The sequence below is a fragment of the Lutra lutra genome, chromosome 4 (assembly GCF_902655055.1).
Source record: "Lutra lutra chromosome 4, mLutLut1.2, whole genome shotgun sequence".
Taxonomy (NCBI): Eukaryota; Metazoa; Chordata; class Mammalia; order Carnivora; family Mustelidae; genus Lutra; species Lutra lutra.
The window spans coordinates 195,527,002-195,554,934 of record NC_062281.1 but is presented as its reverse complement, the minus strand read 5'-3'; the positions used below and the strand labels follow the sequence as shown (position 1 = coordinate 195,554,934).

Below are 27,933 nucleotides of genomic sequence, written 5' to 3'. Positions count from 1 at the left end.
ATCTCTTGACGGTAGCTGTGTGCCCTACAGAGCACACCCGGGCGCCAGCGTGATGGCAAGCCCGGGGCCCAGGTCACCCAGCGTGGAAGCACGCACACACACCTGTCAGCAGGGACGCGGCACGTGGGGTAGGAAGCACCTGGGCGTCCCCAGCCCTGGTGTGGCCGTATACCCCATGGGGGCAAGAGCAGGCTGTTGTGGGTCATTGCGACATGGCTACCGTGTGCCTGCCATGCCAGTAAACGTGCCAGACAGATGTTCTCGTTTAATGCACAATGTTACCCCATAAATGGGAGAGGGAAACTGAGAGCAGCTAAGGAAGGACCCTGAGATCACACTGCCAGCAAGGGGGCCGCATCAGAGCCCAGGCAGCGTGGCTCCAGGGTCTGTCCTGTCCCGCATGATTGTGCCATGCGGGTCGCACACCTGCTGCTCTGGGGCTTCTAGAGATCCGTGGCGGAGTGTCTCCCAGGACACTGGTCTCGACAAGCCGAGGCTGTTAGGGTTCTCCTCACAGAACCCCCCACCCCGTGGCCACTCGTGGGGTTACACGTGGGGCAGCCCTGCCCTCAGGTCATCTCACAAATGTGGAGGGCGAGCCGGGGAGGAGAGGTGAGATTCCGGGCCTGTCCCCTCACTCCCTGCCCTGAGTCTGCCTGCGAGCACGCGCCCAGCAGCGCCTCTGACGTGGGTCCCGGAGCTGACGCCGCCCATCGGAACCGTGGCCTGCCCGTGATGGAGCCGTGCGCTCCCCTGTGCCCTCGGAGGACACATGGGTTCGCGGGGCAGGGCCGGGCACCCACCGGCTCGGCGTCCACGAGGCTGTGCCGCTGCAGCTGCTCGTACACCCGGCTGCGGAACCGCTCCATCTGCAGCTTCTTCTCCTTGGCCAGGTCGTAGTCCTCCCTCTCCACCGCACAGCGCTTCTCCACCTCGAACCGCCCGAGCCGCTCCCCGACCTGAAGCACACGGGGCCGCGCCGCTTCACACGTGCCTCTGCCCCCCACCCCGCTGCGCAGCGAGGCCCAGGGCAAGGGGGTGCCGCCCGCCCGTGGAGCCTGCTCAGGGGGTGGGGGCGCCGCGCACGGGCCCCACGACAGCAGCTGCGCTGGCCCGCACCGCGCAAGTTCTTGGGGACAGGAGACATCTCAGTGTTTCTATCACTTCAGGACGGCTGTGTGGCGTCTGGGGACGGTGTCAGGACAGGCTAAGCGTGTGGCTTCACTTACATTTCATCTAGGGGCTCATCCGTCCATAACTTTATTTTGCTGACCTCCTCGGACCCACACTAGTGTCTACAGCTTTCAGCGACCTATGCCTCTGCTGCGCCCGCGGTCGGACCACTGACGGCCTTCTCCCACGCCCGCGCGAAGACCGCTCTCTCCAGGAGCAGTACCTTTTGCAAATCAGCAATAGCTTGTTTTAGCTTCTTGGCATAGTCGTAACGCTCCTTTTGGACAGCTTCACGCTTCCTCTCGTCTAATTTCCGTATGATCTGGGCTACTTCTGGATCTTGGTACATGTCAAAAGCTAAGTCGTCTAGCGGAGAAATATAGTCAGATTTCCTAAAGGAAAGAAATGAACATTTTAGAGCTAACTTTGCCGTGGGGGCCAGGGCGGTGGTAGAGGGAGCCCTCTGCGCTCCTGCTAGGGGTTCGGTCGCAGCCATGGCAGCCCACACACCTGCTCCCGGGGCATTCCTGCCCAGACAGTGGAGGCTCAGAATAACCAGGAAGGGCCTCAGGCCACCCAGCTCTTATGGGCAGGCAGGTCTCCTGGAAACTGGTTAAACTGCTCCAGGGGCAACTGAGCCTTCAGTGCGGTCATTCTTCCATAAATACTTTGAGTGTGGACTCTGCCCGGCTCTGTTCTGGGCATCGGGGACACAACCGTGCCCATGAATCACTTGGGAGACTAGGGGAAAGCCCAAGCCAAAGCAGACCGCCAGGCCCCATCCTCAGAGAGGCTGACTCGGTGGGTCCCTGGGGGTCCAGGCGTCCGCATTCGGCACCAGCACCACAGTGACTGCGATAAGCACTGAAGATGCAGGCGGGCTACACCGCGGCCTCAGCTCAGAGGGTCAGGCTGCGCGGTATCCCAAGTCCTGGGAGGTCAGAAAAGTCCTCCCGGCAGTCACAGTTCTGCTTAGTGATCTGAGCAACCCATTCCTGATTATCTCATTCTTCCTTTCAAACCCTATAGCGGCTGCAGCTTTCTCTGGGGCCTAACGGCGCAGCGCCCGGCTCAGTGCCCAACAGCAGTGCGGACCGAGGATGCATTCCGAGTCTCCACCTGCTGCACCAGCCGCAGAGTAAGCCAGTCGTCGGCGGTGACGTGGATACCTTTAGATACGGGCGAGTCTCCATGGCAGTATTACTTATCACAAAAGATTTGATTGTCAAAAATAAACTGAAACAGGACCCAGGATGACATCATTTCTCAGAAGGATGACATCATTTCTCAGAACCATCACACGGTCCCCCCAGCACTTCCCGACTCCTGGAGATCAGGACGCGCATTACGGCAGCTCCACCAGGCCCGGTGGTGGGCTCAGCCTCCGCAGCTTGGAACATCAATTAATCTCACGAGGACCAAAGAGCAACACGCTGTGGTATTCGCACAAGGTTAACTATTTCTACCGAAACACATACTGTATTTCTAAGTCAGTTACTTTGCCTTCAAGTCCTAGAGATGAGAACAAAGACTTCATTATGAAAACGCTGCACAGAAAAACACGTCATCATCTGGCCTGGGAGTCACACAGATCCAGGGCCGAGGGCAGCTTCCCCAGAACAGGTCTTGCTCGACTCACGAATGCCCCCCAGCGGTGGCCCTGACCGGAAAGCCCTGCGGAGAAGTCAGGACAGACAAACCGCAGTTGGCCCGTCCAGGGGGCCAACTTGATCAGGAACTCGTGGGGCATGTATGGGGCCGCACTGCCCTCAGCTCATTTAATCAGAGTCCGAGTGACCCGAACGACCCCCATGGAGACCCTCAGACTGGCCGTTGGGTAGGCTGCCCGCCGTCCGCCACTAGGGCTTCAGTGGGGGCAGAGCCAAAGAGCTGTCCCAGGGGTGGGGCCGACAGACGGTGGGGACAGTGTGGCGGTCCCCACCCGGACAGGTAAGGAGGGCACGGCTGTTACTGCCAGGCACAGGGAGAGGCTGCGGGAGACCAAGGGCTGCGTAGGGGAGAGGTCACTCTCCTCACCATTTTATACACATTCAGGGACAGCCTCTACTTCTCAAGCCCTCCCTACTGACAGCCACCTCGTGGCAGCCAGGCTGCAGGCCCAGGGAGGCTCCACAGGAAGCAAGACCGTCCCAACCAGTGACAAGGCGATTCACTCTGAAGGGGGCTCTTGCGCTTGCAGAAAACATGCAGAGATTCTCTCTGCGGTCACTCTGGAGCCACTGGCTGTGCCAAGTGTGCGAGCCAGCGGACAGCGAGCTCTGCTTCTGGGGGAGCCTCCCTGGGCCTGCAGCCTGGGCTTCACGAGGGCACCAGCCCGAGGGAGGCGGGAGCCACACCGTCACGGGGCGGAGGAGAGTGGGGAGAGCTTAAGTAGACATCAGATGAAGCTCTAGTGACTGATGATCTGGGTTCACGGATTCCTTCCATTCTTGTCTGTGACACTGGCTGTGCCAGTCAAGTATCACAGGATGGCAACAGTCCTCTCACCTGCACGGAGGAGCCCTCAAGCAGGACGTGAGCACACAGGAAACGGAGCGGTCTCCGCTGGGCCATAAATGAAGGTGTGCTAAGTCCAACCGTGACCTTAATCTTTAAGAGTCTTTAAGGCAATCCCATCAGTGGCTTCTCTAGTTCCAAACAGAACTCAGAGGGTCTCAAACCCACAATCCTCTGCAGGTGACTCACACTTTGGCCACTCTGAGGAGGGTCCTAGGAGCGATGGCCTTGTGGGGAGACTCTTACCCGGTACAAGTTCCTTCCAGAGCTGGGTCCTCACTGTTGTGCCCCAGGTAATGGTCAATCAGCTTCTCTCTGGAGGACTTTGGGAGAAAAAGCTCTGCTTAGTGTCTCAGAGGAAAACAGGAACAACGTGAAACCTAAACCAAGAGGCGGTGTGTGATATGAAGACGTCTACAGACTTCGAGAATCCTAGGCTTTTGGAGACACAGTTAAAATTCTTTTTTTTTTTTTTAAGATTTTATTTATTTATTTGACAGAGATCACAAGTAGGCAGAGAGAGGAAGGGAAGCAGGTTCTCCGTGAGCAGAGAGCCCGATGTGGGGCTTGATCCAGGACTCCAAGACCATGACCTGAGCCAAAGGCAGAGGCTTAACCCACCGAGCCACCCAGGTGCCCCAACGCAAGTCAAAGAAAGTTTCATACGCTACAGCTGCTAAAAATTATCAGCTAGTTAGTCAACCATTTCATAAAGATTTTCACACTTTTTATGACAAAAATAATCAATCCTCTGTTTTTAGAAATACATTTTCTTCTTTAAGAACGAAACTCCCCAAACTTACAACGTTGCTTTCATCACCAAACTCCACAGGGTCTCCGATGATATTCACCGCAACCAGAGCGACCTAAGAGAGAGGGAAGCGGGGGAGATTAAGTGTGAAATGCTCGTGGTGACGCACACCTTTACTGCAAGCTCCGTGCTCACCCTGTCGCAGATGGGATGACAGGCACCGAAGCGCATTATCTGTGAAATGTCACGTTATACGTTTATTATTACCAGTTCTTGTAAACGATGTAAGTTAATGTTCTAGCGCCTAATCAGATGGTTATTTCAACATCTAAAGTACATTAAGATGGTCATGGCTCACAACCTCCCTGGTTTTAACAGAGCATCGCATGGAACCGTCCCCGCAGAGTCCAGCACGGGGTCCCGTCTGTTCCATGTCGGAAAACCAGACAAGGGACCGAAAGCCTGCGTCAGCACGGCTCGGTCTGTCTAGCTCCATGGCTCCCCTCCAAGGCGGAGGACTCCCCTTCCCACACGCTCCCTTCCTCGAGCATCAGTGCGGCTGAAGAGAGTGACGGGGTGTTACTGTGGGGCCAACAGTCTTCGGGGTCGCGGTCGCGCACTGCGGCGGACCGAGCAATGGAACCGCACCTCAGAGCTGTCCCCAGCTCACGTGCTGGCTGTGCAACTCTGGTTCGGGGACAGCCCTCCTCTTACAGGGGCGGGGAGTGCTGTCAGCGTGACGTTACTTAAGACTGTGCTTCGGACACAACTGTTTCTACTATGTGAGTCGTGCCGAAACAGAACTGAATGACGAGAAAAAGGAACGGAAAGATGGGGCAGGAGGGAGGGAGAGACAAGAATGAGGACCCGGAGCCGGGCTGCCACCGTGAAACCCCATCTCCACGTCCATGCAGGGGATTCGTCTTGTGGATCGTTAGCGGGTGTGTCTAGAAGAGTGTCACGTCGCAGAAACAACGGCAGCCACGGACGTAGTTCTAAGGTTTCCAGCGGACGTGGCACCGAGTTGTAAGACGCAGCAGGTGACATTGCCTTGAAACCTGACACCACCACATCACCGTCTCAGGGCGTAACGGATTCTCTCCCTCACGCGGAGGCCCTGGGTTGGGGCCCGCCAGTCTGAGCGGCCCCCTGCACCTGGGTCGGCCCAGCGCCCAGCGTACCCCCTTGCGAGGGGCAGCGGCTCCTGACGGCACGGCTCCCGGACAGCCTCTCACTCTTCCACAAAAGTCAGCAACTTAAACGAAATCTGAGACGCCTCTGCCTCCCTGCGACGCCGCGAGGAGGTGGGGTGCGGGCACGGGGAGGCACGTCTCACCTGATTGTATATGTTGTACTTGTTGACATGGTTCTCGTGAAAAATCAGCTTCAGGAACTGTCCTACCGCATCCACGTAGACGGACTTCAGCTCCCGGGCTTTGCAGCCCGTCTTCTCGTTGTCACAGAGAGAGACGTAGCTGAAAGGGACAGCACACGCCCAAATCACGCGGGCAGAACACGTGCGCGCAACGGAACTGAACTCAACGGGTTTCAGTCAAAGTCAAGTCTAGATGGAAACGCGTCGGGAAAAGCCCAGAAACTGGAGTCTACCCAGTTTTCCGGAAACAAGTTCTGCATCTGAGAAGCAGAGACGGACGCTGCTGTCACCGACAGTGCGGCTTCCAAGCACGTCCCCCGAGGCAGTGGCTCAGACCCACACGGGAGCCTGACCCAGGACTGAGGGCACAGGCGGGCCCCTCGCACCCGCCGCTCGGACACGTGGCGTTGGGTTAAGAGTTCCCGTCACGAGCCTTCCGTGTCACCTACCCGAGTCTCCGGAACCGCTCGGCCTGGTAGGGCACGAAGTACTCGGGCAGGCTCTCGCTGACATAGAGCTCCACCTTGCTCGCGATCATGTACTGGTGGGCGAGCAGCTGCAGCTTCCTGACCCGACATCTCTCCGTCATCTGAAGAACGATTTCTTGTGGAAACTGGCAAAACCTGAAAGCAAACACGTGGGGTCTCTCGCAGTCCACGCGGGCTCCCAGCAGCGCGCACGGCACCCTGCACGCCGCCCGGCTGTCCGCAGGGGCCGAAGCTCCGGTGCGGAGTGGATCTGCCTGCCCCACCCCTGAGGGGAATCAGGCTTTTGGCAGCTGGAAAATGGTCTGAAATGAAACGGTCTGCAATGACGTTCAGCACGAGACAGACACTTCCGTCTTAAGTGGCTGTAGCGGTGGGAAGGGCAGAGCCAAAGCGCTCCGTGCAGGAACCCACCGGTTCCGGAAAGCTACTTGCTCAGGGACTCCGAGCAGGGGTGTCTACCGTGCGAGCTCAGGGGTCTGCAGGAGAAACCCACGATGTCCACAGGCGAGCTAGTTTCGCCTCCTAAGTGACAGAGCACATTAGCAGCCTACATGAGAACGGGCTGGACAGCCACAGCGTCGGCTGCAGATCTGATCGTGGCTGAGCCACAGAGCACAGCGCCCAGACGGTGGCTGCTACGTGTGCCGAGCTGGCAAACGCTGCACTGTTAGAACAGTGGGGTGTTGAAGGCCCTGGGAGGGGGAAGCTGCAAAGGATGGAACAGTTGCAAAGGGCCCAGAGGCCTCGTGGGGGAGTCCACTCCAGCCCACTGGCCAGGCTCCCTCTCCCTCCGCCACCTTTCCCAGCGGCCCCCACCTCCACCGAGAAAACAGGCCTCTCGAATGGGGCTGCCTTCACTGCTCCCCGAATGGACCTGCATTCCTGCCGGTGCTCCACCCCCGCTCACTCCCCTGGACGGCACCAGAGCCTGCCTACCCCCACCAGGGCTTTCGCCTCCCCACCACTCCCATCAACACACAGCCACACTCTAGAAACCCCATTTTAGGAAACCCCTCCTGTGAGCCCACACCCTTCCCAGCCCCATGGCAGCACTTGCTTGCCCTGCAAACCAGCGCTGTTCTGTCACACACCCCCCCAGCCCCTCCAGGGCACTTGGCCTGTATTTCCACAGCTCACTCTGGTCAAGGCCACCGCCGCACCCCACGATGCTGTGTGCAAGTGTACTTCCCTGTCCCGGCTTCACTCAGCCCACAGGCCTGAGCCCGTATGACCTCTGTCCAGGCCTGCACTGCCCCTGCGCTGGGTTCCAGGCTCCTTCCCCTCCCTACACTGACCGGCGGGGAGCCTATCAGACCCTGGCTTTAAAAACCTCCTGCTTGTCAAGGAATCTCAACTAGACATCACCCCAAGTCCAGGCCTATCACTGAGCTGGGGATTTGACATTTCCATGCGGACACCTGAAAGGCATGAGATATGACAGAGAAAACAAACTCCTGACACCAGCCACGCTCCTCCATCCTTGGCAGCCCGTCTCCTCATCCCCCTGCTTTGCCCACTGGGCACTGGCCCCACCAGCCCCCGGGGCCCTCTTCACCCACTGCTGCGTAGCGAGTCTCACAGCAGCACGACAGAGGAGAGGAAGGGGAGAGCACACAGGAACACCAGGCTGAGCGCAGGACGCGTCGAACTCTGGGGGTGTGCAGGGGTGCTGGGGGAGGGCGTGCGCTGAGGAGGGGGGGTGAGCTCCGATCAGGTGGACTCTCACCCCAGAGGTGTGGCTGCCTGGAGTTTTCAGAGATGAAACGCTCCTAAGAGGTGCGCCTGGGGCAGGAGGACAGCTAGGACAGGCTTGTGACACGAGTGCTCCTCAGTCCCCCCACGGCGGTCAAGCGCGGCCACAGGTGTCTAAGGTAATTACTGCCCTCGAATGCTGCGCACGTCCCTTACGACCGCCGGTGAGGTCACTCCGGGCATGCAGACACTTATGGATCAATTATGAAAAGACCCCTCCAAAGTGGTTTAAAGAAAACCATGGACAAAATTTGGAAGTTGTACGTTTTTTAAGATCCTTCAAAAAATGGGTCTAGGACTGTGTTATTCAAATGTCGTTTGAAGAGCTCAAGCATGCATCACAGCTGTCCCTCAGGGACACTAAGAGGTGACAGGACTGTGGGGAACAGGAGAGGCAGGGGCTGGGAGGGGGCACACGGGGATGGGGAGCAGGCCCCTGGGCTCCGGAACACCCAGGACTCTACCCTTGGCGAAGACCGAAGACCTCTCAAAGAAGGCTTAGTTTCAGAGAAGGTCACAGAGAGATACCAACTAGTGTTATGTTACCCAAGCAAGGGGCATCTGTAAAGGCGTACAGGTATTCCAGACAATCACTACAAGAGGCGCTCTTGGTTGAAGTCTGGGGTTCACAAAATCTCACCCACAGGAGCACAGCTGTGAAACCGGGGAGCCTGGCACAGAACATGGATGGGACGGGAGGCCCAGTGGGCCACCAGGGAAGCTGCCTAAACAGCCGTGTGCGGTCCCTTCTCCCTGTCTTCTGTGGCATATTTCTTAAGTGAAGGTCAGTTAATCTTTTAAGGGAAAAAGTCCCAAAAAATTTTCTTTAGAAACATATAAAGAAGGAAACAACCCAGCCCAGCACCGCACAGACGGCGCATGGTTCGGAGGTCCGAGTTGTGACACAAAGCACAAGTCTCGGAGGAAGGCAGCCCGCCGCCCCAGCCCACGGCCCCAGCCCACGGCCCCAGCCTGGCCCACCTCGGTGACCTCCACCCGCTGACGGTTGGCGCGTGGATCATTAGTTCCCGGGCGCTGAAGCCGTCTTCATGTCCAGAGGAGCTGACGACGACGAAGCCAATCTTGTGGGGCATCCTGGCACCGGGCTGTTTACAGGACAGGAAAGACCTCTTTCAGATAGAGGAAGCCGGTAACCTTTTACAACATTGAATGTGTCAGCTCAGCCTTGCTCAGAGACAAAGTCACCACAACATACCATGATTTTTCCACTGCTTTCAAAAAAAACCAGTTTTTTGGGCTCAGTGTTTCTCCTAGGAGCCTCTACCTCTACTTAAGGTACCATTTATCTTGACTTTTTCCAAATGTCTGTCCTAAAAACCTGACCCGTGTTGTGGGCTGAGTGGTACCCCTCAAACAGGAGGTAGTCCGAACTCCCACTACCTGCGGCTACGAGCTTTGTTGGAAACAGTCTTTGCAGACGGAACGGGATGAAGACGAGGTCGAGCTGGAGTGGGTGGGCCCCGCCGGGAAAGCAGGGTCCGTCCGAGAGACACAGACAGGCACACAGACAAGGAGACCAGCCCAGGAACACCTGGGACTGCTGTCAGCACCAGAAGGTGGACGAGGCAGGAAGGACCCTCCCGTGGAGCCTTTACAAAGAGCAGGCCCCGCGGACACCTGGAGAGCGGGTTTCTAGCCTCGGGAGCACGTTTCTCATGTCCTAAGGTACCCACTTTGTGGCACTTTGTTATGGCAAAACCGAAGAGTTTTGTTAAGATATAAACACCGAGTTTTTTATATTAGTTAAGAAATTTCCATAACCAGCGTGCTAACAACTTACACACAAACAAGGAGGAAAGGGGTTTAATCCACAGCACGGTAGCTGCTGGATGCAGTGGCGGCGCGAGCAGGGAGGGCGCGACTCCGGGGAGCTACGTGCCAGGGGAAGAGACGTGCACCGGGGCCTGCGTGAGGTACTCAAGTACCGGTTGGATGAATTTTCTATGTCATTGTTCGGCGAACCGCTCGGAGCTGACCATCACTTTGAGGACAGACGCTGTGACGTCCGGTTCAGCTTGGGCAGCTGCATCCGGTCCTGGCTGGAGAACAGCACCTCAGTGGCAGTTTCTGTCGGCCGCGCTCCCGGGCCTGGCCGGTCTGTGGGTCGCGTCCCACCTCAGCAGCTGGTTCAGGGATGGGAACGCGGGAGGAGGACCCAAACTAGAGCAGTACGGCTCCGCCCCCTGGACTCCGCTGGGCTGCAAGGAAGTGAGAAGCCTTCTTCTTCTTCTTCTTCTTTTAAGAAAGATTTTACTTATTTGACAGACACGGACCACAAGCAGGCAGAGAGGCAGGCAGAGAGAGGGAAGGAAGCAGGCTCCGCGCGGAGCAGAGAGCCCGATGCGGGGCTCGATCCCAGGACCCTGAGATCACGACCTGAGCTGAAAGCAGAGGCTTAACCCACTGAGCCCCCCAGGCGCCCCGAGAAGCCTTCTTCCTGCTGAGGCTGGAGCTGTAGAGTATTTCTGGGGGCTACTGGCGGCTACCAGTGGGGGGTCTTGCCAGAGAGCAGGCTGACACGGGGAAACGGCTTGGGAACCCTGAGCTTCAGCCACATTGAAGGCCCAAATTACTTGTAAACTTCTGGCTATTTTCCAGTTCCTGCGCCAGTCAAATTCGCCTTCAGCAAGCCGGTGTGGACTAGCTTTACGCATCTGCAGCAAGAAGAGCCCTCCCTAAGAGAGAGAATAAAGAATCTTCCAGAAAGTTCTCTGGGATAGGCCATACATCAATTGAAATCCTGACTAGGAGGGAACATACAAACATATCCTGCACGATTTTGCTTATTTTAACATCCCTGCTGCCTGATCTAGAACTCTTCCTTTCATTCAGAACCTCAAATGACCGACACCAGTAAATGCACTATCGGCTGGTACCTGCCAACGCTTCTTCGAGCGTCTGAACAAGAGCATCACCGACAGAATAATCAACCGCTACTAAAGACGGCACTTCCTCACACGAGCTGGAGGATGTCACGGTAGAGCGGAGGAACGCTAAAGTAAACTCCACTCCGAAAATACAGGAAAGCAAGCCCCGAGACTGAACGGTGTGACCTGTGACCGTACACAGGTGGGCTGCAGAGCCCCACCCGTGCTCCCATCGGAACGGGATTTGTCCTCCATACCCCGCAGCTCCTCCCAGGGCGTGGGCTCTCAGCCCAAACTTACCCTGCGTCGCCTCCTCCCCATGTCCACCCATCACGAGCCAAGTCTCCTCGACCCTGCCTTTCAGATGACTGACTGTGACTGAGCGCACTCTTCTGCATCCCACCGTCTTTTCTAGAGCATGACCACGACCGTGGCCAGGTCTCCCCACCCGGAGCCCTCCCCCCAGTTGTCCTGTGTTCCTCCTCAAGCCCAACCAGGGCCAGCAGTATCTGTGTCGTAACGCAGAGCTCCTGACGTGCTCCTGCCCAGGGCTGAAGCGCCGACTGTGTCCCAACCAGCCTGCTCTCGGAATCCCGAAGTCCTGAAGTCCTGCCGGCCTGAACCCAAAGGCTCACTTGTCTCTCTGCTCTGAGTTTCTCCAATCCTTCCATCATGTTGAAGAGCAGGGCCCACTGCGTCCAGCCCACCTTGAAGTGAGCAGGCGTCTACTGTTTTCAACGGAAGGGAGGACTTCTCTTGACATCTAAAACCTGAAATACCATTCGTGCCGCCCTCTCGCGTGTAGACACATCCTCTTACGCACGCTCTGGCTTGCGGGTGGTGCTACCTGTAAAGCACTTACTGTGCGCCACGGACGGCCCTCAGCCCCGACACCTACTAATGCCTTCGTCACGACTCTGACACAGGTCTGTCGTCACACGACTTTAGAGACGTGGGAACGGAGGCCCGGGGAGGCCCTGCTCGAGGTGATACCGCTAGGAAGCCCCGCAGGCACAGAGCCTTCAGCTGACGGGTTCCAGAGTCTGATCGTGACCAAACCCTCAGTCTAAGGTTCTCAGACTCCAAACAGGACCTCTGAAGTCCAAACAGAGGTGTCCACGGTACCGTACTGCCTCAATCAGTTCAAAACAGAGCACCGGCATTCAGGAGCCCGGTAGGAGACGGCCGGGCACCGCAAAGACAACATTACCGCCTCACTTTAAGTAGCTGCGAGGGATTCCTCTCTGGCCGCCGTCTTCCAGACCCCTTCCACCGCGGACCCCAGGTCCCTTTTGGGAGAGCGTCGGGAGCGTTGCACGCCGCTTGCGCCGTCACTGAAGGACGCTGCCATTGGACTATAAAAACCACCACGAACATTTTGGGAAAAATCACAGTTCTCTGGCACACTCAGCGATTAGCAAGCGGGCCGGCAAGCAGCTGTCCAGGACGTGCTGGCTGCCCTGCTCGCACCTGCTCGCACCTGCGCCGACCGACGGAGCGCAAGGGTTCCCTCGCGCAGGCAGCGGGCGCCGGCCAGTCATGCAGCAGGACCCGGCATCCACGAATTAAACCCAAACACCCCCGCAACTTGACCACATTTTGCTACAAGACGAGGAGACAAACCTCGTTTCCACTTTTCTCTTTGCGGGGACCCGAATGTGACACGAGTGAACAAGGCTCCGTCGTCCTTGAGCCGGAAGAGCCGCAGAGCCCGGCTGAGACTGAACCCGCGGCAGGGGTGCGGGCGTGCGGGACCGCAGGACCCGCACGGGGCGGAGCCACATTCTCTCGCGGCTCAGCCGGGGTCTGGGTCAGCGGAATAGGGAGGTCCGGACGCGCTGACCCGACCCGACGCTGAATTCGGCGCCCGCTGCAGGCCTCGGCACACCGGACCTGGGGCTGTGCTGGGCGGCGCCCGCCCCCGGCCGGGTTCCCGGCCCCCGGACCGCGCCCACGCCGCCAGGCCCCGCGCCCTGGGCCCAGCCCCCGACCCCGACTCCCCCGGCCGAGCCCACCCCGGCAGGCCCCGCATCCCGACCCGCCGGCCCCGACTCCCCCGGCCGCGACTCCCCCGGCCGCGCCCACGCCCGCCAGGCCGCACATCCCGGGTCCGCGCGCTGTCGGGGTTCGGGTACCTGTCAGGACGGAAGGCCCGCCCGGACCTCGGCGCCTGCACGGTCCCAGGGCCCTTCGCTGCCCCTCGGCAGCGCCTTCCGGAGCTCAAAAGGCGCCTCTTCCTCCTCCTGTACCCCCGAGCCGCAGCGGCGGTGGCCGCCGAGGAGCAGCCCCGGCCTCCTGCGCCCAGCGCCAGGGCCGCCGCCGCCGCTCTCATGACAACCAGGCCAGCCCCGGCCCGGCCGCGCCAGCGCACAGGGCGGAGCCGGGCCTCCGTTTCCCCCGACCTTCTGGGTAATGGCGTCTCTGGGGGACGGCGCCTGCGCACAAGGCGAGGCCGCGCTTCCGTTTCCCCGGACCATCTGGGAAATGGAGTCTCCGGAGAACGGCGCCTGCGCACAAGGGGAGGCCGCGCCTCCGTTTCCCCCGACCTTCTGGGTAATAGCGTCTCTGGGGGACGGCGCCTGCGCACAAGGCGAGGCCGCGCTTCCGTTTCCCCGGACCATCTGGGAAATGGAGTCTCCGGAGAACGGCGCCTGCGCACAAGGCGAGGCCGCGCCTCCGCTTTCCCTGGCCTTCTGGGTAATGGAGTTTCCGGGGCACTCCGCGCGCCCTCGGTCCCGGCAGCAGAGCCCCCAGGCCGCGGGACCCCCGCCGCTCCGCTGATCTCTGCGGCGCGCGCGCGGACCCGCCGGCGGGGTCGGAGGCCCTGAGGATGTCTGCGGTGTCCCGGAAGCCCAAGACGTTCAAGCTGCGGGCCCTGCACGGCCCCCAGAAGTTCGGGGTGGCGGGGAGCAGCTGCCAGGACGTGCTGCGGAAGGGCTGCCTCCACCTGCAGGTGCCCGCGCGGGGGGACGTGGGGGCGGGGGCCGCCCCGTGTGGGGACCCGTGGCCTGGGTGCGGCGACCCGGCGCGGGCTCGCGTGTCCCCGCCCCTGAGCCCCGCTGCGCGGCGGTGCGTGGGGGCTCCCGGGGCCGCGCCTCCAGCTACCGGCCGCGAGGACCGCGAGGACCGCTAGGACGGCGGCGGCTCTGCCCGAGGGTCTCGGCGCGCTCCCCGCGCGCGCCTGCTCGTCCGCCGCGTGCGCCTGCGCGGGCCTCAGTTTCCCCCTCTGCAGCAGGGAGGGCCGAGCTGCGGGCCCCCGAGAGGCCTCCCGGCGCCGCTGTCCCCGCGGGTTCGCCCGTCGCTCCGGCCGGCCCCGACCGCCGCGGTTCTCCCGGCCGGACCCGGACCGCCGCGGCGCGCGGGTGGGTGTGCGCGGCGCTGCCGGCGCGGCCCTGGAGCCTACCGCTTGCCCGTGTCCGCCCTCGGCCCCGAGCCCCTTCCCGGAGGAGCCGTCCCCGTGCGGTGGCCGCCGAGGAAGCGCGGTGCGCCGAGCGCGTGTGGCCGACGCCCGGGGGTGCGCCCTGCAGACGGGGTGTCCGCGGGCCGAGTGGAGGCCTCAGGCCTCGTTCTCGGAAACAGCCTGGGGTTCGGGCCTCGGGAGCTCCTGTCCAGAGGGCGAGCGTGGCGAGTCCCGCACGACGGCCCCGTGGCTTGTGCTTTGCAGCGACCCGCAGGGTGTCTGTTTCCGCGCGCGGCCACTCGGGACCGCGCTCCGCCCAGTCTCGGTCCGCCGGTGCCATGCGCACTGCGTCCCGGCGATCCTTCGGGGCTTGGGGAGCACCGCGGACGGACGGCCGCTGGGACCCGCCACCGAAGCCTCCCACCCTGCCTCCCCGCAGCTCCCTGTCGCCGGCTCCCGCCTGTGCCTGTACGAAGACGGCACGGAGCTGACCGAAGATGACTTCTGGAGCGTCCCCGACGGCTCGGAGCTGGTGCTTCTCACCGCGGGCCAGACCTGGCAAGGCTGTAAGTGGCGCGGATGCGGGAGCGTGGCAGGGAAGCCGGACTGGCCTTGCAGGTGCTGGGGGAGGGGGGCCCGGACACCGACCTGCGGGGGGGGGGGGGGTCTTCCCGCACAGAACTCGGAAGGGGGGAGTCCCCAGCATCAGGGAGAGCTGCCGCTCCTCTTGTCCAGGAGCCCCGTTGTCCAGTTGGGTGTTTTAGGTGACCTTTCTTCTTTTCGACATTATTTAAATTTTGTGTTCATTTGACTATCCCAGTAACTCCTGAGGGTAGAAGGGAGGGATTGGCGAGTGAGGCCGACCAGAGAGAGAGGCCATATTCCCTCCAGCCTGGCCAGCCGTGCAGCTCCGAGGGAAGGGGTGGTTGCTGGGGCTGTGCACAGTGTCTGGTCTGTGTTGGTGCCTGCCGGTGTGCTCTCACGCCGGGGCCTCATCAGGCCAGTTGCTTCCGGAAGTGCCTCCTGCAGGGTGTCTGCATTTAAGCACCAGCCGGTCAACGGTGGACAGGTTCCACATTGCAGCCGTGGGCATGTGCTCTCCTCCTAGCCTGGCTGACCCGCTCTATGCCAGGTGGCTTACATCGAAGGAGATGCTTCTGGTGCCTCAGGAAAGAAGTGGGAGCCCAGAGGATGGAGATATCTGCCTTTTTGGCCCGAGGGCCAGCAAGACACCCTCGAGTAGTGTGCCTGGGGCTCTGCCCTGTGGCTGGGACTCTGCATCAGCAGTGATGGATGTCACATCTAGTGTATGCTCTGAGGTCGAAAGTGCTTTTTCTCTGTGGGGCCTTTTCCTTCTAGAGGAGGCAGCCAGAATGCAGTCACGGCGACGCCACCCGGGGTGGCCCCTTGCAGGAGGGGGGGACTGGGTAGGACGGGGTTGCGGCCCTGAGCACCTTCTGCTCTTCCTTCTCTTTTCCATTTCGTGGTGGAGCTGAGCGCGGACCAGGCTGGATGGCTCTCGTCCCCGCGCCCGCCACCCACCTGTCTCCCTCTGGCCCTCCTTCCATCTCTCTCTTCTTCCCTCTCTCTTTCTCTCTCCCTGTCTCACCCTCCTTCTTTCTATCGGTCTGTCTTTCTCTGGCACTTTATCCCCCTCTCTCCACGGAGACCACTAGCCCCTTGGTAAATGTCTTAAAAAATAAAAAAGAAGTTTAAATTGTTTATTTTGAAATAGTGATAGATTTATAGGAAGTTACAAAGATCGGGTTCCGTAAAGGGTGCACTTGACACAGTCATAGCGCAGCTGGCGAACCAGGAGGCAGACCTTGGTCTGGGGTGTTGTTCTGCGTTGCTTTATGCCTGTGTGGGCTTGTGTGTTTGGCCCTGCAGTCAAGGTTCAGAAGGATCCCATTCCGCCGCCTGTCCCCCACCCCCCGGCAAAGTTCTCCCGCTCGCTGTCCCTTTGTAACCATGCCTACCCCTCCCAGCCCTGCCGTCCCTCATCCTTGGCAAGCACTGACGTGTTCTTGTCTCTGTAACATTGTCATTTCGAGAACATGAAGGAAATGGAATCACACTGCATATGATCATTTGAGATGGGCTTTTCTCACTCGGCAGTAAGCCCCTGAGAGCGTCTACGTGCCGTGAGTTCCAGTGGACCGTTCCCTTTTATCACTGCGTGGTGCTCTGTGATGTGGCTGGGCCCCAGTTTGTTTACCCGTTTGCCTGCTGAGAGACATTTTGCTTTCCAGTTTTGGGCTATTACGTATGAAGTCTACGTGGCCAGTTACGTACAGGTTTTTGTGTGGACACCCGTTTGCATTCCTTCGGAATAGAGGTTAGGAGTACAGGGGCTGGGTCATAGCGTAAATGTGTGTTTAATTTTTCAAGACGACGGTGTCCACTACTCGTCACTTCTCTGTAACATCGCACTGGAGGTTTTATATACCCAAAACCCAACTTGGAATGAGTACCTTAAACATGAAATTAAGGGAACAATTACATCCACAATAGTATCGAAAAGAGTAAAATACTTGAGAATAAATGTAACAAAAGAAGCGTAACGCTTATGTTCTGAAGCGCATAAAACATTGTTGCAAGAAAAGGATTTAAATCCATGGGAAAATACACTGTTTATGGGTTAGAAGGTTTGACCCCCTTAAGACGTCAACACTCCCCAGACTGGTCTGCAAGTCGTCGGGGCCCCTCCTGGAACTCCGGCTCTTTCCTTTGCAGAGATCAACAAGCTGATTCTAATCCATGATTCATGTGTAATTTCAAGGGACCCAGGATAGCCAGAGCACTCTTGAAAAAGAACACAGGAGGAGCCTCACACTTCCTAATTTACAAATTTACTACCAAGTAGTGGTAGTCGAGACACGGGATTGAAAGATGGAATCGAACTGACGTGTCTGTGATCAGCTGAAGGTGCCAGGGGTGCCAAGACCGTCCGCTGGGGCAAGAAAGAATCCCCCCTTTACCAGATGTCGCCGGGACTCTGGGACACCCACATGCCGAAGAGTGGGCTGGACTCTCGCCCGGCACCATACACAAAAATCAACTCAAAATGGGTGAGTGACCTCAGTGCAAGAACTAGAAATCTCAATCCCTCAGAAGAAAACAGGGCAGTCACTGTTCATGCCTTGAACTTGACTAAGGGTTCTTACATGGGACACCAGACACGTGAACACCTAGAGGGAAAAAGTAGATACATTTGACTTCAGAATGCAAGACTTTTGGGACCCCATCAAGAAGGTGAAAAGATCATCCGCAGGATGGGAGAAATGAGCAAATCGCGTATCTGGTAAGGGACTTGTACCAGAGTAAATGAAGTCCTCCAGCCCACAGGCAACAGGCAACCCAGTATAAAATCGGGCAGAGGTTGTGAATAGACGTTTCTCCAAGGAAGATATTCCGATGGCAAACAAGCACATGGGAAGATGTTCCACAGTGTTCGCCCCCCGGGAAATGCAAACGCACCGAGGGGGGTACCCCACACCCCACGGGACTGGGCACGGGCTGCTGAGCACCTGGAGGGACTGGGATGCTTGCCCGTTGCTCGAGGGCATGAGGCGGTGCCGCCGCCCTGGGGGACGGGCTGGTGGTTCCCCGATGATCCAGTAGAGTCAGCTGTGACCCCACGTTCCCCCTTTTAGCGTGCACCCCAGAGGACCGAAAGCGCAAGTCCACGGGAAAACCGGTGCACGGTTGTTTATAGATGCTTTACTCATCGTGGCCAAAAGGTGGAGCCCCAGATAGCGCCCCCGAGAGACAGCTGGGGGAGTGTGGTGCGTTCCCACGGTGGAGTATGGAACCTTTGCCTGTTTTTCAAGGACTAGGAGACACGGGGTTGTGCCTCTCATGCGGTGGATTGTGAGGGGCGGGGACCCGCCTCAATGAAGTGGTTTTGTTCAGACGGAGGAATGGAGTGTTGCAGAATGGCGGCCCCGTCCCGTGTCCAGCTTCGGGCAGTGTGGCTGTCTCCTGTGCAGCTGCCCCAACGGGTGTGCAGAGCTGTCTCCGCGCAGGCGACTTTGTGCTCCTGTGGGACGTGCGGTTGGCTCCTTCCCTGAGCTAGTCTGCTGTCCGGCTGTCCTCTCTGGGGAAGTGTCTCTGTCCATTTGTCTTTTGTCCGTCTTCTCACTGGAGTTTGCAACTGTTGCGTTTTGGGTTTTTCCCACCATGTGTTCTGGATGCGTCGTGGGAGGCGTGTGGCTTGTGGGCGTTTCCCGCCGCTCTGTCTCTTGTCTTCGCAGCGCGGAGCAGGCTCATTCACGGAGCGCAGGTTTTCCCTTTTGATGAAGCCCACGTTGTCCGCGCTTTCCTCTTGTGCTCATCCTCTCCATGAAGTCCGGAAACTTCTCTCCAAGCCCTCGTCCTGGGAGCGTTTCTCTGCAGTCTTTCTGCAGCAGTGGCTGTGGTCGGGGATTTTTTTTTCTTTAGCCCATCAAGGGTGGACGATACCGGTTGATTGTCGCGCACCGAACAGCCTCTGGTTCCTGGACCAACGCTGCTGGGTGGCGGGGCGTCGTCGTTCCATGTGCGCGCTGCCATCTCTGCTGGCCGAGGCGTCTCCGAGGCTCTCGGTAGACTCTGGTGCCCCAGGTGCTCAGTGCTTGCTCCGCGGAGAGCAGGGGTATGAGCAGGGCTGAGAGCTAGGGTGTGAGCAGAGGTGACAGCAGGGGTGTGAGGAGGGATGAGAGCAGGGGTGTGAGCAGGGGTGTGAGGAGGGGTGAGAGCAGGGGTGGGAGCAAGGGTTTATGGGAGGCTCCCGGGGGCAGCGCCATGGCGGGGAGACCCAGAGGGAGGTCTAGAAGGACGCCCGAGGACGTGGGAGGTTTCGTGTAGGAGAGAAGGGCGGCCACTCGCTTGGTGTGGCTCCTGCCAGATCCGACCCTGCACCACCTGCGGGGCGGGTGCACAGGCCCAGGCGTGGGCAGCGGCTCGCCAGTGTCTGGGCAAGGACTGGGGGCCAGGACATCTCTGAGGCTGGGCAGTCCCAGCCGCAAGGCGGGGCTGGACGGCCGGCAGCTCCGTGTCTCCCCACCGCCGCACTCACGGGCTGCTGGCTTTTCTGTCGGTCCCTCTTCTGCGGGCAGATGTGAGTGACATCCGTCGCTTCCTCAGCGCCTTCCACAAGCCGCACGAGGGGCTGATCCAGGCCGCGCGGCAGCTGCTGTCCGACGAGCAGGCCCCGCTGCGGCAGAAGCTGCTGGCCGACCTCCTGCACACCGTCAGCGAGAACATCGCGGCCGAGACCAGGGCTGAGGACCCGCCGTGGTTCGAAGGTAGCTGGGGTCGGGGGGCAGGTGGGCTCAGAACCCCGCACAGGGGGCACTGGATCCCCGCTGCAGCCTGGGCCAGGGCCTTGCCAGGCTCCCCTGCTCTCACAGCCCTGGGGCTGGCCTTTCTATTTTGGAACTCTGGGGACGTGTGTGCAACATGAAATTTTCCGTGTTAACCCGTGTGAGTGTGTAGTTTCAGGGGGTTGGGTACGTTCATCTTGGCGAGCAGCCGTCACCACCATCTGTCTCCAGATCTTTCTCAGGTTCCTCCACTGTAGACACTGTCCCCCACGTCTGCCCCTGGCGCCCGCGCTTGCCCGCTCTGTTTCTGATCTGACCCTCCTTGGGCCTCACTCGCGGTCACACAGTGGGTGTCCTCGGCCTGGCTGGTCTCACTCTGCACCGGCCCTCAAGGCCACGTGTACTGTCCCCATGTGTCCCAGGCTCCTTCCTTCTTCAGGCTGGCTCACATTCTACTGCATGCCTGGACCCCATTTGCTGGTCTGTCACCGGCCTGTGGGCGGGTTGGAGCAGCCCCAGGAGTCTGTAGCCCCATGCACGAGGGGGCTATGGGGCAGGAGCAGCAGGCCCTCGGTGGCGTCTGGATGCCCATGCAGGGGGGGCCGGGGATTCCCCCTCCCCAGGCAAAGAGAACTGGAGCCTGTGAGCAGGACGTGTTTCTTAGATGAGGCCAGCGGTGCCTACAGGCTGCCACCGGGAGGGCAGGGCCGCGGATCACAGAGCGGTTTGGTCTCCTCTCGATCCTGGCAGGTTTGGAGTCTCGATTCAGGACTAAGTCTGGGTACCTGAGGTACAGCTGTGAGAGCCGGATCCGGAGCTACCTGAGAGAGGTGGGGTGCGCGGGGCTTGGGGTGTGCAGGGGTGTGGGCATGTGGCGCGTGGGGTGTGGGGGGTGCGGGGTGCATGGGGTGTGGGGTGCGAGGGGTGCAGGGGGCACAGGGTGTGCAGGTGTGTGAGCATGTGGGGCGTGGGGTGAGGGTGCTGGGGGCACGGGGTATGCAGGTGTACGGGGGGCACGGGGCAGGGGCGGTGGAGCCCCCAACTGTGGGCTTCAGGGTGTCGTGTGCCAGCCTCCAGCAGGGTCCCCGGTTTCTTCCAGGTGAGCTCTTACGCCTCTGTGGTCAGCGTGGAGGCCCAGGAGGAGTACTCCCGCATCGTGGCCGTCATGGGCCGGGAGCTCCGGGCGGCGCAGTACCACGGCACCTACTTCGACAGAGGCGCCAAGGCCGGCCGCCGGCTCTGCACGCCGGAGGGCTGGTTCTGCTGCCAGGTGCGCCGAGGGTCCTGGGGCTGCCCAGGCGGCCGCTGCACCAGCGTCCCGTGGCTTCCCTCCGGGCATCTCAGCCCGTGCTCTCCAATTTCAATGGCACTGGAACCCCTTTCCCTGCCTGATGGCCGTCGCAACACACCCCACTTCCTGGCCCCGCTGCTGGTCCCGCAGCCCTTCCGACAGCCTCCCCGGCCCTGCCGCTGCTCTGGGCCCTCCTTTGAGAACCACTGATGGGGCCGGGAGTGCACGGCTGCATCCCGAGTGGAGGCCTCTCCTTGGCTCCCGTTGGGAGAAGGGGGATGGGCGCATAAGGACAGTCCCAGCTTCCAAAACCACTTTCTAGGTGGTGGCCCAGATTTCAGGATTTGTGGCCGGACGTGACCTGGGGGGGGCGGTCACAGCAGCCGGAAGCAGCATCTGGGCCTCCTCCCGGAGACCCGGAGAAATTGCAGAGGCACCACTTTCCAGTAGGGGCTACTGAGCAGGGTCACGAGTTGGGGCTTGGAGCTGGGGGCCTCTGCAAGGACGGGTAGGGGATTCCTGGCCTCCGGGGCTCCGGCGAGTACCTGGGCCCCTTTGCATTTCCAGCACAAGCTCTTCCCCCTGCTGGTGGCCGGAGGGTACACAGCCGGCCCTGGAGGCAGGCGCGGCCTCCCGGCCTCCCTCCCACAGACGGGCTCCCTGTGCTTCTTTCTGGGCGGTTGCCTGTGCGGGTGACGGGCCCCGACTAGCAGAACACTGCTGCTTCCAGCCACCTGCTCGAGGGGCTCCTAGTGACCTCACGTCCTCTCCGGGGTCCTCACCTGAGCCCAGTGCTCCTCGGGGGAGGAGCAGAGACGAAAGACACCCTGACCTCGTCGGGAGGCCCGAGGCCCAAATTCTGTACGTGAGCGAGGACAGTGGGTTTGGAGCTGGGAGCTCTGCAGGCCTTTGGGGGACAGGCCAGCCCTGGGTGGGGCAAGCTGGGGGCTTCAGGGAGGAGGTGATGCTTTAAAGCATGAGACAGTGGGAGAGGACAAGTGACCCTGTGAGGCAACAAGGGTGGGGAAGTGGGGGCCGTGGGCTCTGTTGGGGAGCCACAAGCCTTGGGGTGACGATCCTAGGATGGTGGGGGGCACGGGTGCCACGGCATGTGGTGTGTGCTCAGCCGACATCTGTGGAGTGACAAGATGGGGCATGGCCAGGAACGCTGACAGACCGCCACAGGCACACCGAAGCCGGGCAGTCCAGACTATTTGATGTCTGGCGTTCCTCACAATGGCAGGAGCTTGACAATGTGACATTAGCTTGTCCCCTTGGCCAATGCAGAGTGTCATACTAAGGGTCACGAGGGAAAAGGAGGGACCATTCCAAAGACGGTGCTTTTTAAATTTATTTGTTTAGCTAGTTGACAGACAAGGAAAGAGTGCAGAAGCAGGGGGAGCAGCAGGCAGAGAGAGAGGGAGAAGCAGGCTCTCCGCTGAGCAGGGAGCCCGATGCGGGACTCGATCCCAGGACCCTGGGATCACGATCTGAGCCGAAGGCAGAGGCTTAACGACTGAGCCCCCCCAGGCGCCCCTAAAGACACCCCCAGGCAGCAGCCGTCTACCGGGACTGAATCCCCCTGGGTGGCCTTTTCAGCCCCTCCAGCTTGACGTGAGGCCAGTGGGCGAGCGCTGAGCTCAGTCCGTGGACCGTGTTCTCTTGCGACCTAGGGCCCTTTCGACGTGGACGCCTGTGCATCCAAACACTCCATCAATCCCTACGGTAACAGGGAGAGCCGCGTCCTCTTCAGCACGTGGAACCTGGACCATATGTGAGTACGGCTTTCGGAGAGGTCAGGACTGTTGTTGAGAACTACGTTCGCAGACCCCAAGAGCACCTGCTGGGGCCTGTCCCTGCCATGGTGGCCGTGGCTGGCCGGCTGCCTCGTGTTTGCTGTGCTCAGCTCCTGGGTTATGGGCCTAGCCGTGTCCTGGGTGTGCCGGGTGGGCGGGGTGCCAGCTGCGCGCTCCCGACCTTCGGGGATCAGTGTCCTTTCCCATGAGGGGCTCTGATGGGCTTTCCAGATCCCCATCCACGCCCGTGGGACCTGGCATGTGTCCCTCTGTCTCGTCCGGCTCCCGTCTGTGGGGCCTAGGAGGCGCTGTCCTGGCACTGCACTCGGTGGCTGTGGGAGGGGGTCTCTTTACCTCCATCAGGACGAGCCCAGAGCGGGGGTTCCGATGTAGCGTGCAGGGCGTCCCTGCTTCCACCCGGAGAGCAAAGGCCGCAGATCGTTCTGTGCGTACGAGCTCATTCTAAGAAAAGGGCAGAATTAGAATTGTGTTATCTTAGGGGAGACGCTTTCCTAGAATATAATGACGGCCTTGTGTCTCCTTGTTGAAGACAGAGGTCTTCCCATGCCCTTCAAGGGGACGCCTCCCCTTTACTGAGTGCACAAGGGACGTTGGGGGGACAGTGGAGGCTGTTGCTGTGGCGGGTCCCTGGAGGTCTGAGTTTGAGAAGGGACGAGCGCGGTCCCATGTGGTGATGCCGCACTGCGTCTCCGCAGTCTCCCTGACCCTCACGGGATGCGCCTGTAGCTCGGGAGCGTGTGTCTTCCCCGGTGCGGAGCGGTGCACGCTGAGAGTAGGAGGTCGCGGAAGCCTGCGTTCCCGGGCTGGTAGGCGTGTGGGGTCTGAGTTTCCACGTTATAGCACAGCCTGGGGAGAGCACTCGCATGGGACAGGCCTGTGTGGTCTCCTGTTCCAGACCGTGGAGGGGCGGGCCGTGGGCAGGCGGCACAGCAGCTCTGGGGACTGGTCAGGAAGGCCGATTCTCGGGTCCCGCCCGCAATTCCCCGGGCTCCGGGGACGGGGGGGGGGGTGCACATCAGGGGGAGAAGGGCTGTCCTGGTGCCTGAGCCGCGGGGTGAGCGCCCCTCTAGGGAGGGTGCAGGGTCTCAGCCCTTCTGACGGGCACCGAGCGCCTGAAGATGACGTGTGGCTCTCCAGCTCATCAGTTGCTACTTTCTCTGACCCACTGCGGTGTGGGGACATGGGTCGAGGGCTCAGTCCCGGGTTTAAAGGGTGGGACAGGCCAGCCTGGAGCAGAGGGCAGGCGAGGCGGCAGAGGCAGGATCACCGTTCCCCAACACCATGGCTTCGAGCATGTTTTCTCAGTAAATATGGCTCTCAGGCCTTCCAGCAAGCCGGGCGGCTTCCCTGCGCATCTGACCTCCGGCTCGTTTCTGATTTCCGATGCCCGGTGTCCGTGCGGGTCCGTGGGCGGCCCGTGCTCTCCCGCCTGGGAAGACGGCCCTGTACCCTGGACTGTCGCCTGCTTCTCCGGGGCGTCAGGGGTCCCCCTTCAGGCCTGGAAGGCGGGACAGCACGGTCTCCGGGCGTTGGCTGCTCTCTGCCTCTTCGGTGGCCGTGGTCCAGCGTCTTTGTCCTTGACCGCGGAGTGTGTGCGGGCGCAGGCCTTTCCCTCCGTTCTGACTGGGACTTGCCTGCCTTGTTCTGACACCCCCCCAAAGGGGGTCTGTGCCCTCCGTGAGGAGGGGGCGGTGGGAGCTCTGCACCCGGGGCTTTCCTGGCCTCTACCCTCTGGGCCCCTCCCCTTGGCTGATTTTCCCTTGCATCCTTGCGACCATAAACCTCGCCTGGGAGGCAGAGCCTGTCGCGCACTCTCAATCCTGTGGGTGGTCTCGGGGAGCCCTGGGCCTTAGAGTTGGCGTCGGCAGAGAGGGTGGTCTCGGGGAGCCCTCCCGAGTTGTCAGCTGTCTGTTTCAGAGGCTGTGGCCGGGTCTTTCTCGAGGGTCCTTGCCCACCACCGTGCGTTCCTCGTGAAGTCGGTGTGTCTGGGTTCTGAGTTTCCTCTCGGCGGGATTGTTTTCTGTAGATGTTCTGTGTGCACTGGCGTGTCCTGTCGCCACAGAGTGGTTTTGCCTTTGTTTCTGCCGGATGCCCAGAGCTCTCAGTGGCTCCGAAACCACGGAGTATTGACTTCTTGCTTGGCTCCCACTAGAGCGGCGGTGTGAGGTCGGACTGTGTGTTTCTGAATGGTGAGCCGAGGGTCCTGGCTTTTTGGGTGACTGGAAATGCTCATGCTGTTGGTGCTCCTGCATCCTGTCCCCCGCTGCCTGCCCCTTGGGAACCCCCGACCCCTCCCATGGGTGGGTCAGGCTTGGCCGCGAGGCTTCAGCGGACGCCTGACACGCCCCTGCTCACTGGGGCCTGTTCCCTGGGCGCTGCCGTTCCCAGGGGGACCTGAGCTGGCTCCCTGGGGAGGAAGCCCGGCCCCCAGTCCACCCTCCAGCCAGCACAGCCACAGGAGTGGGTCAGGATCAGCGGGAGCCTGGCCACACCCACTCCCACGAGCCCCTGTCGTGGGGCTGGGGATGCCACAGTAGGTGGCCGATAGGGTGGCTTTTCCTCCCTCCCCAGAGCCCGGGGCTCCCCGCCACTCCCCTTCTCGCACTCACGGCTGCAGTGGGGTCTCAGTCCCACCTCCTGCCTCCCCTTGGGCCCCTTCTTGGACCGTGGCCCTGGTGCACTGCAGGGCAGTGGCTAACCCTGCGGGTCAAGTGTGGATGTCTCTGTTTCTGGCAGTGGGGCCCCCTCTTTCTTGTGATCTCGAGTATCCACTTCTTTTCCCTTGTGTTTGGCGTTTCTCTGTGCTGCGGGACATGGGTCTACAGTTGGTCTGCCAGCGTCCCTCCTCATCAGCCCGCAGGCTTCCGTCCTTGCTAGTGCTCGGGCCTCGAATGGCTCGTTTGTAAGTGAAACAGGTTTACGCCAGCAGCATGGACACACACAAGCATGACGTTGGGGCTGGAAAGACATTCGGCCCTTCTCACGACACTCTCCAGGGAGGAGGGGGGAAGGCTTTATCTCGGGGTTCCGGCGGGCAGGCGCTCACTCTGGCGGCACCGTGAGGACCGGCGTTGGTGGGGACTGAGGCCACTGGGATCCGCCCCTTCCCTTCATCCTTCCCGGAACTTAAAGAGGTTGTGGTCCCAGCCGTCCTGCGGGAGACAAGCCAGGCTGCCAGTTCCAGGCCGGGCCAGCCGGCGTGGCCGTGTGTGGTGGTGCCCCAGTGGACCGTCCCCCCGTTCTCCTTCCGCTGACGGCGAGATGAGGTGTCCCTGCCGTGCTACTCCTCCGGGGTGTTTCCAAGTGTGGCTCCTTGTGAATTCTGAACCGTCACACTTGTGTCTTTCCCGTAAGCCCCCCACGCTGGTTGTTGGCTTGGCTGTGGTTGCTGGCTTGGCCGTGGTGGCCGAGGAGAAGCCAGGTGAAATGTCTCTGCGCTGTTGTGGCAGATGTCCTGGCAGGGGCCGCGGATGGCGCCGGCGCCCGGTGACCGGCTCTCACTCGCTTTGCAGAATAGAGAAGAAGCGCACGGTCGTTCCCACGCTGGCAGAAGCCGTGACAGCACGAAATGGCAGGGAAGTGGCCTGGGAGTACTTTTACGACCTGCTCTTCACCTCGGAGAACCTGAAGCTGGTCCACATCGCCTGCCATAAGAAAACCACCCACAAGCTCAGCTGCGACCCACGCAGGCTCTACAGACCACGGTCGAAGCCGAAGAGGCGGTGGCCGGCCCGCAGGGGCCAGTGACGGGCGTGACGGGCGGCCGCGCTTCCTCCCCGGGTGCGATGCCCGTGGTTTGTGTTCTTGTCACTGTGTGGCTCCTGGAGACTTCAGAGGTCCCCGCTACAGTCTCTGAAGTGGGGTTTGCACTGCTGAGCTCTAGCGCCAAAGGACCTGTTGCTGCACAGCCGGGACACGTGTGGGTGGGCAGGGACGAGGCATCGTCCTCAGCTCGGGCCCCTCCCGCCCCGATGGCCCCACTGCCATGCACACACAGGGTGGCCTCCCCACTGGCCTGGAGTCAGGCCAGACATGGCCACGCTGGCCTGAGGGACAAGTGGTCTGTGTCCGCGCTCGGCTGGGTGGGCGCTCCGGCGACACATGCAGAGCTCTGCCCTCTCGGCTTTTCCGATTGTGCCCAAGGGTTGCAGCCCATTTGGGGTAAAACGTTTGTATTCGGAAAAGCACATGCAAGGACCATCATTTCTGGTGGCAGAGAGCGGGAGACCCTGCGGCGTGTGTCCATAGGGGAAGGGCTGACCGTGGTCTCGTGCCGGAGCACAGGACATTGCTGTCCTTGTCAATCAGAAATGGTCAGGCGTCCTCCCCATCGACACTCTGGTGTGTTTCTGTGTGGAAACGGGGCCGTGTGGCAGGGCACGAGGCACTCAGTGGCTTCCTCACGCGGACTGTGACCTGGTCTTATAACCGCCTTTGTGTGTGTCACACGTGCGTGTTACTGCACACGGGAGTCTGCGAGGAAACATGCCTTCTGGACAGTGACCCCGGGGACGCGGTGGGGGTGCTCTGGATTAGAAAGGGCTAATTTTCTAAATCTTGTGTTTTATAAAACCTCAAGTTTTTGAAATAAGCACTGATTTCATAATTTTTTAAAATAGACTTCTTAAAGTCCTGCAGATTATAATACTTGACTTTTTACTTTTGTATAATTGTAAAAACCAACAAAGATTTTTCAGTAGACCCATCGAAAGTCGGCACTCTCTGGGAATGATAAAAATAAGGATGAAAATAAAGGGTCAGTGATTTTGAAAAAAACGACACACATCATTCCATTTTCTTCACTGAAACAGGTGTCAGGATGAGCCAGCCCTGCGCAGGCACCCGAGCACGTGCTGTTCAGCCGGCCGCTCGGGGAAGCGCACGGGCGGGGGTGTCGGAGAGTCCCCGGCCCTTGTCTGCCTGCTGAGCTGTCCTGCGGCCCCTCCTTCCCCAGCCCAGCAGCAGCGCGGGGGCCGCCCGCCGGGCTGGGCTCTGAGATCTGATCTGCTGGGACTTCTGCTGCTGCCCGCACGGCCCTCTGTGAGCTCCTGCTCACCTTCCTGATGGGCACTCACGTCCCCTGGGGAGGCAGGACGCGGAAATCCAGTCTTCGGCTTAGAGCAGGAGCTGCAGGGCTGTCGCGGTTGCCGTGTGGTAGAGTTTGCTTGCGTCGGG

General features: G+C 60.4%; 2 protein-coding genes across 5 annotated transcripts in view; one reads left to right on the top strand and one right to left on the bottom strand.

The window, feature by feature from the left end:
- Positions 1-13,388, bottom strand: part of CEP104 (centrosomal protein 104) — a 35,719-nt gene extending 22,331 nt beyond the window's left edge. Inside the window, exons 1-8 of one of the 4 annotated variants that reach the window (XM_047724249.1) lie at positions 13,080-13,388; positions 9,038-9,162; positions 6,266-6,439; positions 5,778-5,916; positions 4,494-4,556; positions 3,937-4,013; positions 1,397-1,565; positions 804-959 (exon numbers count right to left, since the gene is read on the bottom strand). In XM_047724249.1, the coding sequence (XP_047580205.1) occupies positions 804-959; positions 1,397-1,565; positions 3,937-4,013; positions 4,494-4,556; positions 5,778-5,916; positions 6,266-6,439; positions 9,038-9,150 (891 nt within the window). In that variant the 5' untranslated portion in view covers positions 9,151-9,162; positions 13,080-13,388. The remainder of the gene's footprint in view (positions 1-803; positions 960-1,396; positions 1,566-3,936; positions 4,014-4,493; positions 4,557-5,777; positions 5,917-6,265; positions 6,440-9,037; positions 9,163-13,079) is intronic. The other 3 variants (XM_047724248.1, XM_047724251.1, XM_047724250.1) reach the window with 3 other exon arrangements.
- Positions 13,389-13,628: 240 nt separating this feature from the next.
- DFFB (DNA fragmentation factor subunit beta) lies at positions 13,629-27,534 on the top strand. Its single transcript, XM_047724263.1, has 7 exons — positions 13,629-13,897; positions 14,784-14,910; positions 19,444-19,632; positions 20,401-20,480; positions 20,750-20,920; positions 22,615-22,715; positions 26,271-27,534. Exons 1-7 carry the CDS (start codon positions 13,775-13,777, stop codon positions 26,503-26,505), a joined length of 1,026 nt encoding a protein of 341 aa, XP_047580219.1. The 5' UTR covers positions 13,629-13,774; the 3' UTR covers positions 26,506-27,534.
- Positions 27,535-27,933: the final 399 nt, after the last annotated feature.